Source organism: Pelophylax lessonae (assembly GCF_965119305.1).
Source record: "Pelophylax lessonae genome assembly, chromosome: 3".
NCBI classification, from domain to species: Eukaryota; Metazoa; Chordata; class Amphibia; order Anura; family Ranidae; genus Pelophylax; species Pelophylax lessonae.
Genome location: NC_138770.1, coordinates 555268798 through 555289973, shown reverse-complemented (window position 1 = coordinate 555289973; position 21176 = coordinate 555268798). Strand labels below are relative to the sequence as shown.

Sequence of the window (21176 nt, the reverse complement as noted above, 5' to 3'; positions counted from 1 at the left end):
TGATTACCAATTACAAGCTTGAATATTTCTATCTTGATGTAAGCATATTGGATGTGGGGGGTTTATGTGAAAGTGTGGGTACTAAATAAAGCTTCTTTGAAACGGTATCACACTATTGTGCCTCCTATCTTTCCAATCTTTTATGGTTATGAGCTGATCCCTGACTGAGACTGGTAAGCGGAGTCCTTCTGGTGAGAGCAGAGGTGGTCCGGAGTATCAAGGGTCCAAGTAACCAATGCTTACAGGCGCATTTCCATGTTATTTCTGGTGAGTGCCCACGCTTAAGGGGCCACTGATGGTGTGGTGAAGGCTTATACCGGATTAAATATTTCAGAACACCGGGAACACCGAATACTTGAGGAATAACTGGCTTGTTTTAATAGAGACTGTTTTGGCGGTATAACTCTCTTACATGAGGACTATATGATCAGGATATGTTGAATACATATTAAGCGCTGCTGAATGTGATTCATGCTAGACACTGCTAGTTTTAGTATTTATTACATTACATTTTAGATATAACAGTTATGGTCTGGCATAAAACTTTAAGAAGAAAATGTAACCTTTAAATTACATATTTGCTCATGGAAATTTTGTTTTTGCTTTTAAAAGAAGATCCATAAAATGAAATAAGTTTCAGGTGTATACAGAAACCAAATAAGTAAAATAAATAAATAAATAAAAAAAAAAAAAAAAATATATATATACACACACATATAAATACACACTCTATTACCATAAGCATTGGGACGCCCGCCTTTACATGCACATGAACTTTAATGGCATCCCAGTCTTAGTTCGTAGGGTTCAATATTAAAGTTGGCCCACCCTTTGCAGCTATAACAGCTTCAACTCTTCTGGAAAGGCTGTCCACAAGGTTTAGGAGTGTGTCTATGGGAATGTTTGACCATTCTTCCAGAAGCGCATTTGTGAGGCCAGGCACTGATGTGGGACAAGAAGGCCTGGCGTGCAGTCTTCACTCTATTTCATCCCAAAGGTGTTCTATTGGGTTGAGGTCAGGACTCTGTACAGACCAGTCAAGTTCCTCTACCCCAAACTGACTCATCAATGTCTTTATGGATCTTGCTTTGTGCACTGGTCCAAATCATTTGGTGGAGGGGGGATTTTGTTGTGGGGTTGTTTTTCAGGGGTTGGGTTTGGCCCCTTAGTTCCAGTGAAGGGAAACCTTAAGGCATAAGCATACAGACATTTTGGACAATTTCATGCTCCCAACTTTGTGGGAACAGTTTAGGGATGGCCCGTTCCTGTTCCAACATGACTGCGCACCAGTGCATAAAGCAAGGTCCATAAAGACATGGATGAGTGAGTTTGGGGGGGGCGGATTAACTTGACTGGCCTGCACAGAGTCCTGATCTCAACCCAATAGAACACCTTTGGGGTGAATTATAGCGGAGACTGCAAGACAAGCCTTCTTGTCCAACATTAGTGCCTGACCTGACCAAATGCACTTCTGGAAGAAATGTCAGACATTCCGATAGACACTCTACAGACTAAGACTGGGATGCCAATAAAGTTCAAGTGTGTGTGTAAAGGCAGGCGTCACAATACTTTTGGTAACAGTGTTTTATGTATATATTTGTGTATATATATATATATATATATATATATATATATATATATATATATATATATATATATAAAACAATGATGTGGTTTTGATATAGAATACTAGTAATAAATGATTGCAGTTAGCTATGGGGGGTATAATGTGGAATTGTGGAAATTTGGCGATCGCTTTGAAGTTGTTAGAAAATAATTGGTTAAAGTAGATTTAATTAGAAATTGTGATTAAGGAGATGAACCTGTGTAGTGTGAGGCTTTACTCCCTGAGGGAATAGAGATAAAAGATTGTTGTGAGGATTAGTGTTACACATGCAGCTTGATGAAGGACATATGCATGTCCGAAACTGTGCAGTTGCTTATAAATGTATGTTTACTTATTAAAGCGGTAATATAGTGCTTTTTGACACTTTTACCTACAGGTAAGCCTATAATAAGGCTTACCTGTAGGTACAAATAATATCTCCTAAACCGGCACGGTTTAGGAGATATTTACAGTGCATGCAGCCGCTCGCGCGAGCGGCGCATGCGCTCTGAAGGTCCGGGGGGACCTTCAATTAAGTTGCCGGGAGCTTGCCGGAAAGATCACTCCCGCGCGCAACCCGGAAGAGACGACGAGCGATCATGGCAGCGCCCGCAGTGATGTCCGGGGGTCCGTGTCGGGGCTTCGTTTTAAGGCAAGTTACACATAATGGGCTAGTATGCGATGCATACTAGCTCATTATGCCTTTGTCTTGCAGGTTTTTATTTTTTATTTAATAGGGTTTACAACCGCTTTAATGCATAAAGATCAGAAATAAAGGATATTTGGAACAACAATTGGATTGAATCTTCTATTATTCGATGGATACTTTGTGGTAAGAAGGGAGTGCCACAATAGATGTAAACTTTGTGCAAAGAGATTCACGCAGCAGAGGTGTCCCACATAGAAATTGTGTGTGTGTGTGTGTGTATATATATATATATATATATATATATATATATATATATATATATATATATATATATATATATATATATATACAGTGAGGGAAAAACTGAATTTTTGTAAAATTTTACCTGTAAAATTCCTTTCTCTGAGTCCTCCGACAGTCGCCGCCTCCTCTACGTCATCACCATTGGGTATTGTCCACCTATCCGTAGGAATAGCTAGGCGTACAGACTTAGTCAAAAGACAAAAGGCATTAGCATGTACACACCCACGGGGGCTGTCCCATCTGGTCAATACCCCCCCCTGCATCACCACTCCCAACTCAGTTTGGTAGCATAGCAGTAGGTAATAAGAACCCCAAAAAGAGGGGCGGGGGCGGCGACTGTAGGAGGACTCAGAGAAAGGAATTTTACAGGTAAGATTTTACAAAAATTCAGTTTTCTCTTACGTCCTCCGACAGTCGCCGCCTCCTCTAAGTCATCACAATTGGGATGTCCCAAAGCAGTATAGACATGAGGGGTGGGAGACGCAACCGTAGAAAAGGCAACGCAGTACCCACATCAGAGAAAGGGATCTTACAAGCACTGTAAGAACCAACTGGGCAACAGAAAAAACAATGCTCAACAGGAGCAACAGCCCAGGAAAGCAAATGCCAACAGGCAGGGACCCAGGGAAAAAACCAAGGGTCCATCATGGCACAGCCGCACTGAGAACTTTGCGGCCAAAGGAAGCATCAGCTGATGCCAGAACGTCTACTTTGTAGAACTTGGAAAAAGTGTGCACCGACCACCAAGTCGCCGCCTTGCACACCTGGGCCACCGAGGCCCGATGCCAATAGGCCCAGGAAGTACTCAAAGACCTTGTAGAGTGCGCCTTAACAGGGAAGGGCGGAACCCGTTCCTTCAAGGCGTAAGCCTGCTAAATGGTCTGTCTGATCCATTTGGCAATAGTCGCTGCGGACGCAGCCATGCCCTTCCGAGGTCCCTCAGGAAGGACAAAGAGGGAATCCGTCTTCTGAAAGGATTCCGTAGACTTCAGGTAAACCCTGATCGCCCTAACAACGTCCAAGGAATGCAAGGCAATCTCCTTTGGATGTTTAGGCTTCGTACAAAGCGAAGGCAGGACAATGTCCTCATTAAGGTGATAATCCGAGATCACCTTGGGAAGGAAGGATGGGGGTGGTCGCAAAACCACCTTATCCCTGTGAATTATCAAGTAAGGGGAGCGGCAAGACAACGCCGCCAGCTCCGACACTCTGCGAGCCGAAGTGATCGCCACAAGAAAAGCAACCTTTTTCGACAGCAGAGGTAACGACATCTCCCTGATATTCTCAAAGGGAGCACGCTGCAAAGCAGACAGGACCAAATTCAAGTCCCATGGAGGCAAAGGCTCCTTTCTGGGAGGAGCCAAATGTTGCACACCTTGAATGAAGGTGCGCACCAAGGAATGAGACGCCACAGGGCGTTGGAAAAGGACCGTCAGTGCTGACACCTGGCCCTTTATTGTGGCCAGCGCCAGGCACTGATCCACTCCAGACTGAAGGAAAGCCAAGATCCTCGACACCGAGTAAGAACGAGGGGAAAACCCCCTGGACTCACACCAGGTGAAGTAGGCCTTCCAGGTACGGTAATAGATCTTACCAGAGGAAGATTTCCTAGCCTTGATCAGGGTAGGAATAACCTCAGGAGATAGACCCTTGTCCTTCAAGACCTGGGTCTCAACAGCCAAGCCGTTAAAGCCAGCGACCGTAAAGCAGGGTGGAAGATCGGACCTTGAGACAGAAGATCTTCCCGCAGAGGCAGGCGCCACGAAGGTGCCACTGCCAGGTGAACAACGTCGGCGTACCAGGACCGGCGAGGCCAGTCCGGTGCCACCAGAATCACCATGTGCGGTTCCGAGGCCAACCTGCGAAGGAACCGGGATAGTAACTGAATCGGAGGAAAGGCGTACATCAGACGATACTGATGCCAAGGGGCCACCAACGCATCCGAGGCGTCTGCCAATGGATCGCGCGTTCTTGCCACGAAGCTTTCCACCTTTAGGTTTAGCCGAGATGCGAACAGATCCACATCCGGGGATCCCCACTTCGCACACAGCATCTGAAAGACCTCCGGGTGCAGGGACCATTCCCCCTGGTCCAGGGTCTGGCGGCTCAGATAGTCGGCCTGCCAGTTGTCCACACCCGGAATGTGAACTGCCGAGATCGCCGGGACATGAGCCTCGGCCCAAGACAGAATGTCGGTCACCTCCCGGGCTGCTCGAGCACTCCTGGTGCCCCCTTGGTGGTTGATGTAAGCCACCGCGGTAGCATTGTCCGTCTGTACATGAACAGGCAGGCCCTGGAGACGGTCCGACCACTGGAAGAGACAGAGTTTTATTGCTCTTAGTTCCAGCACATTTATTGGGAGGGAGGATTCCTCCTCCGACCAAGTGCCCTGGGCAGACAAGTTGCCCAGGACTCCACCCCAGCCCGACAGGCTGGCGTCCGTGGTAACCACCGTCCACACTAACGGACGGAAGGACTTGCCTTCCGCCACCGCCGGGGACTGGATCCACCACAGAAGAGCCAATCTGGTCTGGCGACTCAAGGACACCTCCAGATCCAAGGACTGAGGAAGTCTGTCCCACCTGGCCAGGATCTCCGTCTGGAGAGCCCGCGTGTGGAACTGGGCAAAGGGAATCGCCTCGAAGGCCGACACCATCAACCCCAGGCCCCGCATGCAGGTCCTGAGTGACGAGGACGGATTGTCCCTGAGGGACCTGAGTTCGTCCCGCAAAGTCCGGAGCTTGTCCTCCGGCAAGAACACCTTTGCCTGAGCAGAGTCCAGAACCATTCCCAGATAGGGAAGGCGAAGCGACGGAGACAACGCTGATTTCTGAACGTTGATGGTCCATCCGAACTCCTGAAGCGTCTGTACCGTAATGGACAGGTCGCGCACAAGGTCCTGGCTGGCCCTCGATCTCAGAAGCAGATCGTCCAGGTACCCCAGGACCGCAATGCCCTGGGCCCGTAGCAGGCCCAGAACCGGTGCCAACACCTTGGTGAAGACCCTTGGAGCCGAAGCGAGACCGAAAGGTAACGCCACAAACTGGTAGTGGTCCTCTGCGATAGCAAACCGAAGGTACCGCTGATGACCCTCGAAAATGGGGATGTGCAGATACGCATCCTTCAGATCTATCGAAGCCAGGAATTCTCCCGGACTCAAGGAGGCCACAACCGAACGGAGAGACTCCATTCGAAACTTTCGAACACGCACGAAGCGGTTCAGCGCTTTTAGGTCCAGAATAGGACGCACTTTGCCCTCCTTCCTGGGCACAGTGAACAGATTTGAATAAAACCCCCGAAACCTGTCCCGGTGAGGCACCGGTACAATCACTCCCTGAGCAAGCAGGTCCTGCACCGCCTGATGCAAATCCTGCAGACGCCCCGGAAGCAGATGAAGATTGGAGGGAAAGAATCTGTCCGCCGGCCTGGAAAGGAATTCGATCTTGTAACCTGATCGAACGATTTCCTGGACCCACCTGTCCGATACCAGGAGCAGCCAAGGTTGAAGGAAACCGCGCAAACGTCCCCCCACCCCTGAAATGGGTGAGGGCGCCCCTTCAGGCAGAGGCGGATTGTCCCGCCGAGCCGGCATTGCCGATCTTCTGCTTACCCGCCCAGGGCTTCTTCTGGTTGCTCTGGGCCTTGAAGGGCTTGCCCTTGGATTTGTTCCGAAAGGCACGAAAGGACCCCTGAGTGGATCTAGGCGCAGAACCCCGCTTGCCTTGGAAGGACTTGTTCTTCGGGTTCTGGGGTAGCATAGTGCTCTTGCCCCCCGTGACGCCTTTCACCAGGGTATCCAACGCCTCGCCAAAAAGGCGAGAGCCAGCATAGGGAAAATCAGCAACTGTTTTCCGTGAGGACTGGTCGGCCGACCAGCTCTTCAGTCATATCAGTCGCTGGTTAAGCACCGCGACACTCGAGAGGCGAGCCACCAAGGGGGCCTCATTTAAGGCTGCATCACACAAATACATGACTCCTTGGTGGATCTGGTCCACCACTTCCAGTCGGGCAGGCAGCACGTCGTCAGACACTAGGTTGTTTCTAAACACCTTGATCCAATCAGCCACCGCCTGAGCCACCATAACGGACGCGAAAACGGGTTTGAGCAACGAACCCGCCACCGTATAGGAATGGCGGGCTAGAGACTCCAACCGCCGGTCCGTGGGATCCCGGAAAACCGGAGTATCCTCAGTAGGAACCAAGGTAGCCTTGTTCAGTACAGCCACAGTGTGATCTACCTGTGGAGGCACACACCATCGCGATTCCGTAGCCGGCGCAAAAGGATAAAGCAATTTGAACCGACTAGGCACCACGAATGGACGTTTTAACGTGCGCCACATTTCATTGACAGTGTAATGAAATTCAGCTGGGCAGGGAAAAACCTGCGCAGACTTGCGTGTCCTGTGCGTCCCAAAGGAGGACACCACGCCCGGAGGATTGGGCTCATCCACCAAATGCAAGGTTTGTTTTACAGAAACAATCAACTCATCCATGGTCGCCCGTTCTTCAGGTGACCCTGGGGAGGATGTGTCAACACCCTCCACTTCAGCCTCCCCCTCAGACCCCGGGGGGTCTAAGGATGAGCGGGACCCTGAAAAGGGCACGCTCGCAGCAGCAGCAGCCATATCCCCATCCGAATCAGAAGAGAGAGACAGCCTGGGCCGTTTTCTCGCAGCCCGTTCAGACATCAGCATTTCCATATTTGCCACTAAAGTCGCAACTACAGCAGCTAAATCAGGTCGCAGCGGAGCCACAGGAGAACTGGGGCCCCCCACTAAAGCTGGAGGAAACTTGCTTTCCTGAGAATCCATGGTTCAAGAAAAATTACAGTGCAAAAATTATGTACTGTCCCCTTAAATAGCGCTGCGGAGTGCGCAGCCCACCGCTACTGTCACAGCTATGAAGACCCCCAAAAGGAGAAAGAAACTGAGCCAGAAGCAGTATGCAGAAGAAGACAGAGAGATGCAGTGCAGAGCCCGCAGATCGTTGCTACCTGTGTCCTTTGCTGCCTGAGAGGAAAAGGAAATGCTGCTGGAAGGGGCTGGCTATAAGCCAGACCTAAGGGAAAATGGCTGCCCATAGGAAATGCATTGGAGGCTTCACTAAGATGGCCGCCGACATGCGGCCGAACCGATCGTTCTACAGCCCACAAAATGGCGGCGGAGGGCGCCAAAACGATCTGTACACTCGCCCCAGAGGGGCCATAGCCATGTGCAGTAAAAAACATGGCGGACCGCGCGAATATACCCCCGCAGCGGTCGCCGCACAACACGCACGTCTGCACCCCCAACATGCACCTAAGGTGACACAGGGACAGGGACCCCCAGCAAAAAACATACAATTTGCACAAAAAGAACCCCGCAGGGATCGCACAGGGAGTCACACAGGCACAGACATGGGGACACACAGCAACACAGACTGCCACCCCAGACAGAGGCCCCACACAGAAAAGTACTTACCTGTACCCGATGGCGTGGGGGAGCCTCTATGCACGGATAAACCTCTGTCCTCTCCTGACAGGGAGTGCCGTGAGCCCGGGACATGAAGCTGCTGCAGCGCAGACGAGTCCTGTGAGGTAGCCACCTCACGGCTGCATCCCTGCAGCGAACAGGGATGGGTCGTTCATAATGCCAGGGCGAACCATAGCTGAACGCTCGATGGCGGGCTGGGGGTCCATCTGACCCTCTGTACCCTGGAGAACCAGGGCGGCCAGTCCGAATCCCAGCACCGCATGATCCATCTTCATCCGAAGAATAACTAACTCTAAAGCTGACAAAATAAACAGCTAGTAAAGTGAGAGAAAAAAAACTGACATTTTTCAAAGAAAATCAAAAGAAAGATATAGGAGGGCTGAGACTGAAGCCCCAGCACAAGGTAGCCTGACTATTCCTGAAAGCTAGGCAAACTAAAACTGAGTTGGGAGTGGTGATGCGGGGGGTATTGACCAGATGGGACAGCCCCCGTGGGTGTGTACATGCTAATGCCTTTTGACTAAGTCTGTATGCCTAGCTATTCCTACGGATAGGTGGACAATACCCAATTGTGATGACTTAGAGGAGGCGGCGACTGTCGGAGGACGTAAGAGAAAAGTATTTGATCCATGCTGATTTTGTGCATTTGCCCACTGACAAAGAAATGATCAGTCTATAATTTTATTGGTAGGTTTATCTTAACAGTGAGAGACAGAATAACAAAAAAAATCCAGAAAATTGCATTTCAAAAAAGTTATGAATTGATTTGCATTTTAATGAATTAAATAATTATTTGACCCCTTCGCAAAACATGACTTAGTATTTGGTGGCAAAACTCTTCTTGGCAATCACAGAGGTTAGACATTTCTTGTAGTTGGCCACCAGGTTTGCCACATCTCAGGAGAGATTTTGTCCCAACTCCTCTGCAGATACTCTCCAAGTCATTAAAGAGGTTGTACACCGAGAAAAAAATTTTTTCTCTTCTTTACATCCTGAAAGAGAAACCCATAATGAGCTAGTATGCATCGCATAAAAGCTCATTATGAAATACTTACCTTAGAACGAGCCCCCGCCGTGCCGTCCGCTTACCTGTATGACGGGCGACATGTATAGTCGCTCGTCTTCCGGCGACTGGCGCGCGGGAGCCGACGGTCACGGCACGGGGCTCTGAAGGAACGGCACGATCTGCCGTTCCTTCAGAGCGCATGCGCCAGTGATGTCACTGGCTGCATTAAAGCGGTTGTAAACCCAAAGTTCCAAAAAAAAAAAAAAAAAAAAACCTGCAAGACAAAGGCATAATGAGCTAGTATGCATCGCATACTAGCTCATTATGTATTACTTACCTTAGAACGAAGCCCCGACACGGACCCCCGGACATCGCTGCGGGCGCTGCCATGATCCCTCGCCGTCTCTTCCGGGTTCGGCGGCTCCGGCGCGGTGATTGGCTGGAAGAGACGGCTCCGGCGCGATGATTGGCCGGAGCCGCGATGACGTCACTCCCGCGCATGCGCGCGGGAGTGATTTTCCGGCAAGCTCCCGGCAAATAGATTGAAGGTCCCCCCGGACCTTCAGAGCGCATGCGCCGCTCGCGCGAGCGGCTGCATGCACTGTAAATATCTCCTAAACCATGCCGGTTTAGGAGATATTATTTGTACCTACAGGTAAGCCTTATTATAGGCTTACCTGTAGGTAAAAGTGTAAAAAAGCGGGATACAACCGCTTTAAAGGTAAATTTCTCCTAAACGGTACATGTTTAGGAGATATTTACAGTACCTATAGGTAAGCCTTAATATAGGCTTACCTATAGGTACAACTTCCTGAGGAGGGTTTACTTCCTCTTTAAGGTTTCGGGGCTGATGTTTGGTAACTCAAACCTTTCAGCCCCCTCCACATATTTTCTATGGGATTAAAGGTCTGGAGAATGGCTAGTCTACTCCAGGACCTTAATGTGCTTCTTCTGGAGGCACTGCTTTGTTGCCTAGGCCGTGTGTTTTGGGTCATTGTCATGCTGGAATACCAATCCACGATCCATTTTCAATGCCCTGGCTGAGGGAAGGAGGTTCTCACCCAAGATATGATGGTACATGGCCCTATCGTCCCTTTGCTGCGGTGAAGTTATGCTGTCCCCTTGGCAGAAAATCGCCCCCAAAGCATAATGTTTCCACCTCCCCCAAACACGGCGAGTTGCCTCCCCCAAACATGGTGAGTTGAATGGATGCCAAAGAGCTTGATTTTGGTCTCATCTGACTACAACACTTTCACCCAGTTCTCCTCTGAATCATTCAGATGTTCATAAGCAAACTATAGATGGGCCTGTGCATGTGCTTTCTTGAGCAGGGGGACCTTACGGGCGCTGCAAGATTTCAGTCCTTCACAGTGTAGTGTGTTACCAATTGTTTTCTTGGTGACTATGGTCCCAGCTGCCTAGAGTTTATTAGATTATCCCGTGTAGTTCTGGGCTGATTCCTCACTGTTCTCATGATCATTGAAACGCCACAAGGTGAGATCCTGCATAGAGCCCCAGACCGAGGAAGATTGACAGTTATTTTGTGTTTTTCCATTTTCAAATAATCGCACCTACGGTTGTCTCCCTCTTACCAAGCTGCTTGACGATGGTCTTGTAGCCCATTACAGCCTTGTGTAGGTCTACAATCTTGTCCCTGACATCCCTGGACAGCTCTTTGGTCTTGGCCATGGTGGAGAGATTGGAATCTGATTGATTGATTTCTTCTGTGGACAGGTGTCTTCTATGCAGGTTACAAACTGAGATTAGGAGTACTCTCAAAGGGAGTGCTCCTTATCTCAGCCTGTTACCTGTATATGAGACACCTGGGAGCCAGAAATTGTGCTGATTGATAGGGGATCAAATACTTATTTCACTCATTAAAATGCAAATCAATTTTAACATTTTTAAAAATGCGTTTTTCTGGATTTTTTTGTTGTTGTTCTGTCTCTCACTGTTAAAATAAACCTACCATTAAAATTTTAGACTGATAATTTCTTTGTCAGTAGGCAAAAGTACAAAATCAGCAGGGGATTGAATACTTTTTTCCCCTCACTGTGTGTGTGTGTGTGTATATATATATATATATATATATATATATATATATATATATATATATATATATACACATATACACATACACACACACATTTTTGCATAAGAGTGCATTCTTTTTTTTTTTTTTTTTACACAAGCCTGCAATTAGTGGATCGCCGGTGCAATGTCAGGATCTGACGAATACTGTCTACAACTTCTGCATGGCCTTTCTGTTACAGGCCTGTAGGCAGTGTGAATGGACTATGAGCATGCTAATCAGCTTGCTTGCGGTCCATTGAGAACTACAAGCCCTCTGCTGCAGTGGCAGATTCCTGTGAATGAATGATGTGCTGTGCAGGTAGAACCTTGCACAGCTGCACTGTTTTCAAAATGTGACAGAGGGTGCGGGGAGAGTATTGCCTGCCCACTATAACAGGAAGGGGAGAATCGGGGGTGGGGGTCAGGTCAACAGCATGTTATATGTTACACCCTAAATATGGGTGTAATGTGTAACATGCTGCAAAAGGTGAACTTAGCCTTTTTAAACCAAAAGACAATTTTAGCCTTTATCAAACAGAAATTTTTTTAAACATTACCGACACTAAAATAGTAAAAACTAAAGAGAGGAATCACAAAAATAAACATAAAAATTGTAAATTAGTTTTATACTACATAAAAAAGTTTTAAAAGAAGTTGGAGTTAGAAAGAGAATCCAAATTTTACCTGGCCCATGTCTGTTGTTGGCTTGCAGAAGTATTCAGAGAATGACAGCAATGCCGGATCAGATGTGAATGCGGAAATGGCCTCCGGCTAATAAGGAAAAAGAACAGTGTGTGCTTAACTGTTCATCAAGCAGCATCCGTTACCCAAGTCATACCACACTTTCTTTTAACACCAAAATGCTTTATTTACGAACATTCCACAAATGAGCCTCTGGGATATTGAGCCATTAATATATTATCATAAAAAGGAAAGACTAATTAAAAAGAAAAGTCCTGTTTTTTTTTTTTTAGAATCATACATACCTAGGATGATGCATCTGACCCCCACTGGCAGAGGCAGAGAACTGAGGGATCAAACAACGCTGGCCTCGTTTCTCAGAGCTCCGTGAGCAGAGAGCTGGTGACGGTCAGTCACTGCTGTCTGCTCTGACCTGACCTCCCCTCCCTCCCGTTTACTGGAGTGCTGGGCTGTGGAGGGGGTGGGAGCTGATGACTCAGGCTCTGCCAGTCCAGGGTTGTGGGTGGATCCCGGACATATTGTCGCGATGTTGCCCCAGCCTGGACCGGCTTTGTGACATCAGCCAACAGCGGGCTTCAGCCTGCTGTCTGCTGAAAATGGGTCACGAAAGTGCAGGACGAACTGCACTCCTTTGATCCACAGGAGAAATACAGCCAAATTATCTTTGACAGTACTTCTCCTTTAAAGAAAAAAGCAGAGGCTTTTTTTTTTCAATTTGGGTTACAATTGAGGACAACAATGATAGCTGACCGCTTCTGACATAGGGTCCTTTCACACGAACGATTCAATCAGATCCGCCTGTCAGTTTTTCAGGCAGACCTGATCAGATGCTCCATGCATCCCTATGGGGCAGCGGATGTCAGAAGAGACATCTCTGCTGACACCCGCTGCTATCTGCTTCCAATCCTATCCGTGAAATCCAGACAGATGGAAACCGTATTTTCCATCCGTCCAGTTAAACGGATGGTATCGGTTGAGAACGGACAGGCGGTCCGTTCTCATCCGATTCCCCCATAGAGGACAGAGGGGATCTGAAAGCTCCGTCTCCGCACACAAAGCGGAGCTGTTATCCGCCTGCTCAGAGGGGATTGGCGGATCGATCCCCTGCTGAGCAGAGAACGGACCTCGTCGGACAGCGCATCGTGTGAAAGGACCCTTAAGGTACTTGCACACTGTACTGATGAATTAACACACATTCCTGGCAGAAAAACACAAAACAAAACATGAGGATGGGCAGCATAGCACTTACAGTAAAAAAAAAAAACACGTAAAAATTATTTTAGCTTTATTTATTCAAGGGAGTGTGGTGTACGCGCATATATATGTAAAAATACTGACTGGCAATGCAGATTTCGTTTTTTTTAATCTATACACAGTGCATGTTTGTTGAAAAAAAAAAATGGTCTACATTTACATTAGTATAAAAAAAAAAAAAAACGCCTGTATGCCTAAAGATGCTGTGTTTTTAGGCAGCAGCGTGCAAGAGGCCTTACTGTTCAAGACCAACTCCACCAGAATTTGTTTTCTATTTAAAGTAGTATTAAGCTCTAAAGAAAACATTTATTATATTGCAGATTGCCAATTGTTAGATGTGAAGGCTTCATTAGTTTTCTATTTTAGATTTTCTTTCTTTTATTTTCACCTGGAGATCTGGCCAGTACGTCTGTTGTTTTTCAAAAGAACAAGCTCTCCTGCAAATGTAGCAATTAGAGTGTTGAGACAAACCACTTACTGTGGTGCTTACAATGATCAGCTTTTATTTATTAATGTAAAACTTTTCTCCCGAAAGAAAAAACTGGTTGCTGTAACTGCAGTGTGTGAGCTAGAGCTTCAATTTGTTAGTGTATCAAAATCTACTAGTGCGTCTAACACTGCCTTACCCCGAGACCAACAATGCTGCTGTCCAAAAGGTGCCCCTGTGATCCTTCATCCAGAGTGGGGACACACTATTACAGGTGGTGTGTGCTACTGGTCGGATCACCAGGTTAAAAAAAAAGAGGGGAAAAAAAGCCTAAAAAATGAAAACCACCACATCTAAGGATTGGCACGGTTTAATATATAACATTTTTGGTTTTGTAATTAATACCGCTTTTAATAGAACTGGGAAGATTTAGAATTACTCTGTGTGAACCCAACTGGTTAGGCCCCCCATAAATCTTTATTGACACTAAAAGGAAAAGTGGGTAACCAACACAGGAAAGCACAGACCGCAATCAAAACCTCACAGGAAATTCTAATCTTTCACAAAAAATGGATTTTTGTAAAATCTTACCGTAAAATCCTTTTCTCTTAGCTCATTGACAGACGTAGTCCTCGGTGATACAGCACCTTCGGGTTATGTTGCCTCCACAGGAGCAGGACTAGACAGGAAATTAAAATGCTCTGGCCACACCCTAGGGGCAGTCCCAGAGGGTATATCCTCTCTCTCTCTGCCTCAGCAAATCAGTTATGTCAAAAAGCAGTCTTTAGAGATTTTAACCCAACCCAACTCAAAAACAGAGGGGCGGGGACTACGTCTGTCAATGAGCTAAGAGAAAAGAATTTTACGGTAAGATTTTACAAAAATCCATTTTTCTCTATCGCTCATTGACAGACGTAGTCCTCGGTGATACAGCACCTTCGGGACGTCCCAGAGCAGTATCACAAATGAGGGGTGGGAAAATGGAAATCAAATCCCAATCTAGAAGGCCCAACCGGTGCCAACTAGAAGTTTACAATGCTCATCCTTAATGATGAGACTCAACAAAAAAGAAATTTTTCAAACAGAAAAAAACCCTCGAGGTAGACCACCGGTCTCCTCAAATTGCGGCCTGCAAAACCTTGCGGCCAAATGAGGCATCCGCCGATGCCGTCACATCAATTTTATAGAATTTTGTAAAGGTATGTACCGACGACCAGGTGGCCGCCTTACATACCTGGACCACTGACGCCTGATGGCGAAAGGCCCAGGAAGTACTGAGCGCTCGAGTGGAGTGCGCCCTAACAGGAAACGGAGGACTCTGACCCTTAATAGAATAAGCCTGTACCACCGTCTGTCTATCCATTTGGCAATGGTCGCGGCAGATGCAGGCAAACCCTTTCTGGGGCCATCCGTGATCACAAAAAATGGATTTTTGTAAGATCTTACCGTAAAATCCTTTTCTCTTAAGCTCATTGACAGACGTAGTCTTCTTGATTCTCAAGAGCTGGGTTATGTTGTCTCCGCAGGAGTAGGACTAGGCAGAAAGACAAAACGTTCTGGCTCCACCTTAGGGGCAGTCCCTGAGGGTATATCCTCCCTCTCTCTGCTACAGGGAATCAGTTCTGTTTTAAAGCAGTACAGAGAATTTAACCCAACCCAACTCAATGATAGAGGGGCGGGTACTATGTCTGTCAATGAGCTTAAGAGAAAAGGATTTTACGGTAAGATCTTACAAAAATCCATTTTTCTCTATCGCTCATTGACAGACGTAGTCTTCTTGATTCTCAAGAGCTGGGACATCCAGAAGCAGTGCCACAAATGAGGGGTGGGATTGACAAAATCAAATCCAATCTAGAAGGCCCAACCGGTGCCAAACTAGAAGTTTTAAAGGCTCATTATAAACAAAAAATGAGACTAAAGAAAAAATTTTCCAACGGAAAAAAACCCTCGAGGTAGACCACTGGTCTCCTCAAATTGCGGCCTGCAAAACCTTGCGGCCAAACGAGGCATCAGACGATGCCATTACATCAACTTTATAATGTTTTGTAAAGGTATGCACCGACGACCAGGTAGCCGCCTTGCACACCTGGACCACTGACGCCTGATGGCGAAAGGCCCATGACGCACTAAGTGCCCGAGTGGAGTGCGCCTTAACAGGGAACGGGGGCTCCCGACCCTTGATAGAATAAGCCTGTACTACCGTCTGTCTGATCCATCTGGAAATGGTCACGGCAGATGCAGGCAACCCCTTTTTGGGTCCATCTGGGATTACAAAAAGTGAATCCGTCTTGCGAAACGAGTCTGTCGTTTTCAAGTATACCCTGATCGCCCGGACCACATCCAAAGAGTGTAAAGCAAACTCTCGCGGATGACTGGGCTTAGGACACAGGGAAGGTAACACAATTTCTTCATTCAGATGAAATTCTGAAACCACTTTTGGTAGGAAGGCTGGATTCGGATGAAGAACCACCTTATCTCTATGAACCACCAGATATGGTGAACGACAAGATAATGCGGCCAGTTCTGACACCCTGCGTGCAGAAGTAATAGCCACCAAGAAGGCCACCTTCTGGGACAACGTGGGTAGAGGAATCTCCCTAATATCTTCAAAGGGAGGTTTCTGAAGAACCGACAACACTAAATTAAGATCCCAGGGGGGTAACGGCGCGTGCACTGGCGGAGCCAGATGTCGCACCCCCTGGATGAAGTTCCGCACCAAGGAATGAGTAGCCAAAGGCTTCTGAAAGAAGATGGCTAATGCTGAGACCTGACCCTTGATAGTACTCAAGGCCAGTTTCTGCTCAACCCCTTGTTGCAGAAAAGCCAATATTCGACTAATCGAATAAGACCGAGGACGGAACCCCAAAGGTTCACACCATGCAATGTAGGACTTCCATGTGCGATGATAAATCTTTCTGGAAGTCGCTTTCCTTGCTTCAACTAGAGTAGGAATAACTGAAGCTGACAAACCTTTGTCCTTCAGCACCTGGGTCTCAATAGCCAGGCCGTTAAAGCCAGCGATCGTAAAGCAGGATGGAAGATCGGTCCCTGAGACAGTAGATCCTCCCTGAGAGGAAGTCTCCACGGGACGTCCGCCACCAGTCTGACCATGTCGGCGTACCAAGCTCGACGAGGCCAGTCCGGAGCTACCAGGATTACTGGGATTCCTTCCTTCCTCTATCCTGCGAAGAAGTCTTGGCAGTAACGCGAGAGGAGGGAAGGCATATATTAGCTGGTATTGCCCCCACGGGGCGATCAGTGCGTCTGCGGTTTCTGCTAGAGGATCGCGGGAGCGAGCCACGAATCTCTGAACTTTCCTGTTGAATCGTGATGCCAACAGATCCACATCCGGGGTGCCCCACCGTAGGCACAACTGGTGGAAAACGTCTGGATGGAGGGACCATTCCCCCTGATCCAGGGTCTGACGGCTGAGATAATCTGCCTGCCAATTCTCCACCCCCGGAATGAACACCGCAGAGATTGCTGGAACAAATCGTTCCGCCCAGCGAAGAATGCAAGCCACTTCTTTGGCCGCTCGGACACTCTTGGTGCCCCCCTGGTGATTGACATAAGCCACGGCCGTGGCATTGTCCGACTGGATCCGAACCGGGCTGCCCTGGAGCTGCTCGGTCCAGTGAATCAGACAAAGTCTGATCGCTCTCAGTTCCAATACATTTATCGGTAACCTGGATTCTTCCGGGGACCAAAGTCCCTGGACAGATAACTGACCGAGAATTCCTCCCCATCCGGATAGACTGGCATCCGTGGTCACTATCGTCCAATATATTGGCAGAAATGACTTTCCCTGGCTGAGCATCGGAGACCGAAGCCACCAGACCAGAGACTCTCTGGTCTGTTTGCTCAATCGGATCTGATTGTCCAGGGATTCCGGATTCCGATTCCATCTGAGAAGAATCTCTTGCTGAAGAATTCGGGTATGGGACTGGGCAAATGGGACTGCTTCGAACGAAGCCACCATCAACCCCAGAACCCTCATGCAAGTCCGAAGGGAAGACCAGCTGTTGGACAGTAACAACTGGACTGCTGATTGAATCTTTCGGAGTTTCCCTACCGGAAGAAAAACTCTTGTCCTGACTGTGTCTAGAATTAGACCCAGATATTCGAGCCTCTGGGTGGGAACCAGAAATGACTTTTGCTGGTTCACCAGCCACCCGAATTCCTGTAAAGAAATCATAGTAATTTCTATGTTTTGTAGCAAGGTCTGAGGAGACTCTGCATGAAGCAGAAGATCGTCTAGGTAACCTAGAATCGATATACCTCTTTGGCGCAGAAGTGCCAACATTGGGGCCAACACCTTTGTGAAGACCCGCGGAGCCGTGGCGAGACCGAAAGGTAACGCCACAAACTGATAGTGGTTCTCCTCTACGGAAAAGCGTAGAAAACGCTGATGTCCTGCGAAAATGGGAATGTGAAGATAGGCGTCCTTGATGTCTATGGACGCTAGGACATCCCCTGGATGCAGGAAGGCTGCTACCGTGCGAATGGACTCCATTCTGAATCTTCTTATGTTGACGAAAGAATTGAGTGCTCTTAAGTCCAGAATTGGACGCACTTTGCCCTCTTTCCTGGGTATTGTAAACAGGTTTGAATAAAACCCTTGAAACCGTTCTGTCCAAGGAACGTGGACTACCACTCCTTGTTGTAGTAAATCTGTGACTGCTCTCCGCAGATCTTCTAAACGATCTGCGGATAGACGGATATTGGAAGGGAAGAATCGCGCCGGTGGGAGAGATCGAAACTCGATCTTGTACCCTGACCTTATGACTTCGCACACCCATTTGTCCGGGATTCTGGAAAGCCATGGATCCGGGAACCGGCGAAGACGTCCCCCCACCCCAGTTATGGGTGGGGGCGCACCTTCAGGCTTTGGATGGTTTATCTTCAGGTCTGGAGGGGGCAGGCTTTTGCTTGCCCGACCAACGACCCCTGACGCCTCCTGCAGGAGCTTTGGAGGACTTAGTTTTTTCACCCACTGGACGAAAAAACCTCTTGTGAGCAGAAAAAGAAGGCCCTCGTCTTTGACGAGTTCCTCTACCTTTAAAATTTTGCGGTAAAAAGGTGCTTTTTCCACCGGTGAGATCCTTAATGATCTCATCTAAGTTGGCTCCAAATAGACGCTCTCCTGAAAAGGGGATATTAGCCAATGCTTTTTTGGAACCTTGGTCGGCTAACCAACCTTTTAGCCACAGTGTACGCCTGAGAACCACTGCTGAGACTGATGCTCGCGCCATTAATGGAGTGGCGTCTAACGCCGCATCACATACAAACTGTAACCCCTGTATCATTTGTTCCAACAAATCTGATACCGCCTGAGGGACTTCTTCTAAGTCCCGGCGTAACCACTTGGTCCATTCAGTTACAGCCTGCGAAACCAGACCAATAGCAATTATTGGTCTGAAAGCTGATCCAATCAAGGAAAACATGGTGCGAGACATAGCTTCTATCTTGCGATCCACTGGATCTTTAAAAGACGGAGCGTCTTCTAAAGGAATAACCGTGGCTTTATTCAATCTAGCAATAGGTGAATCCACCACAGGTGGTTCTGTCCATTTCTTAATAAGGGTTTCCTCAAACGGATAACGCCTGTCAATGCGTTTAGAAATATTAAAAGTGCGTTTTGGCAGACGCCATTCTTCTTCGATTGGATTGCCAAAACATTTGGGCAATGGAAAAACCTTCGCCACTTTGATGCGTTTTTTAGTCCCAAAAGGGATCTCAGTTTCAGCTATTTCTGATGGAATACCCTGTAACCTTAAGGTCTCTTGAACAGATACAATGAGTGCGTTTACCAACGCTTCCTCCCGGGCTATGGCGGATGCCGAAACATCCTCCTCACTGTCTGAAGAGACAGGACCCGAGACACCAATACCAGATGAAGTACCTGCAACTGCAGAAATAGGCTCAGAGTCTGAATCCGAAGTTTCAGATAATAAGGGGTTAGGCGGGGGTCGCTTTCTTGCGCCCTGTCCCTGACAAGCCACTTCCACCCGCGACACAAAAGTTTCCATAATAGCTGACAAAGATTCAATTGTCAATGGGGTGCTGGAGGATCCCGCAGACCCCTCGAGGGGATCCGGAGGAGATACATGAGTGGCAGGGTCCATGTTAATACAGGACACCTTTGCCAGCAAAACAAAAAAACTTTTTTTTTTTTTTTTGTGTGTCTCCCCCTAGCGCAATAGCGCCCCTCAGAGTACCTGCTTCTCGATCCCAGAGAGAGAGAGAGAGGGACCCCCAAGGCTCACCAACCGATGCAGTGCAGTTTCCAACAAACTGCAGTCAGCGTTTGTCTTACACAGACTGGAAGGAGCTGTTTGCTTTTTCCCGGGCAGAAGGCGTGGCTCCGCCCCCTGTGTACGCCTTCCGGCGTTCCCAGCCCTCCACGAGGTAGCTGGGCTCACAAAACATGGCCGCCCCCATAGAAGAGACATAAGACTCCAAAAACATGGCGGCCGGCGTGACCTGAGGACATACATGCATTCGGTCTACGGCAAAATGGCGGCGGACCGCCGATATCGTCTTCCCAGCACATCCACCTGCACTCTGCTAAGAGGTGACATATGGATCTACAGAGATACACTGCACATAAGGTAGGATTATACCTCCTATGTCTGCTGTAATGTTACAGTCTGCTGGGTAGAGTGTTAGCTCTTGAACCAAGTCCACTTCCCACAAACACATGCTGTATTACAAGGGGGACTTGTAAGTATCAGATATATACTGACCATATATGGAGGGGCCCATAATATATACTGCCTCATAATGAGGAAAAAAGGGAACGTTTACTCACCATACCGAACCGACAGGCACCCTCTCTTCCTAATACCCTCTCCACCGGGGTGGGGGTTTGTGGACGCCTCGACTCTCTGGTACCTGGCGTCCAAGCGAGACTTTTAACTCGCAAAGTCAGTCCCTTCACTGGGACTCCGTCGCGGCCGACCCAGCGCGCTGGTCTGCACGCGCTCGTAGGCAGAAACCGGGGTGACCACTGGATCTCAACATCCAGCCCGTCGCCCGGCCCCGCATACTTACTTGAATATGTCGCGGCCGACCAAGCGCAATGCCATGGTCTGCGCGCGCTCGTAGGCCGGCTGGGGTGACCACAAGTGTCGCCCAGTCCGGCATTTTTGCTTGAAGATCTCACAGGAAAACACACTGGAGAAAACTACCTAAAAACTGAATTTTTGTAAAATCTTACCTGTAAAATTCCTTTCTCTGAGTCCTCCGACAGTCGCCGCCTCTTCATATTCGTCACATATGGGGTATTAGACTTTGCTCCGAAGGAGTAGCTAGGCAACAGAATATGTTAACAATAAAGCTTTAACATATCCCACCCTCAAGGGGTGGTCCCCTCAGTCAATACCCTCCTACTTCCTGCAACCATATCTCAGTTTTAGTGGAATAGCAGTAGAGTATACATTCAAACCCCAAAAGAGGGGCGGGGGCGGCGACTGTCGGAGGACTCAGAGAAAGGAATTTTACAGGTAAGATTTTACAAAAATTCCGTTTTCTCTTACGTCCTCCGACAGTCGCCGCCTCTTCATATTCGTCACATATGGGGACGTCCCAAAGCAGTGCAAACATGAGGGGTGGGAAACGCATCCGCGCCGAAAGGCAACGCAGTCTCCACATCAAAGAAAGGAACCTTACCAAAGGAAGGAAAC

The 21176-nt window shown here is 48.1% G+C and overlaps 1 protein-coding gene across 1 annotated transcript in view; it reads right to left on the bottom strand.

Moving 5' to 3' along the window:
- Positions 1-21176, bottom strand: part of ANAPC1 (anaphase promoting complex subunit 1) — a 239017-nt gene that overhangs the window by 29654 nt on the left and 188187 nt on the right. Inside the window, exon 43 of the mRNA XM_082251927.1 lies at positions 11793-11879. Within this exon, the coding sequence (XP_082108053.1) occupies positions 11793-11879 (87 nt within the window). The remainder of the gene's footprint in view (positions 1-11792; positions 11880-21176) is intronic.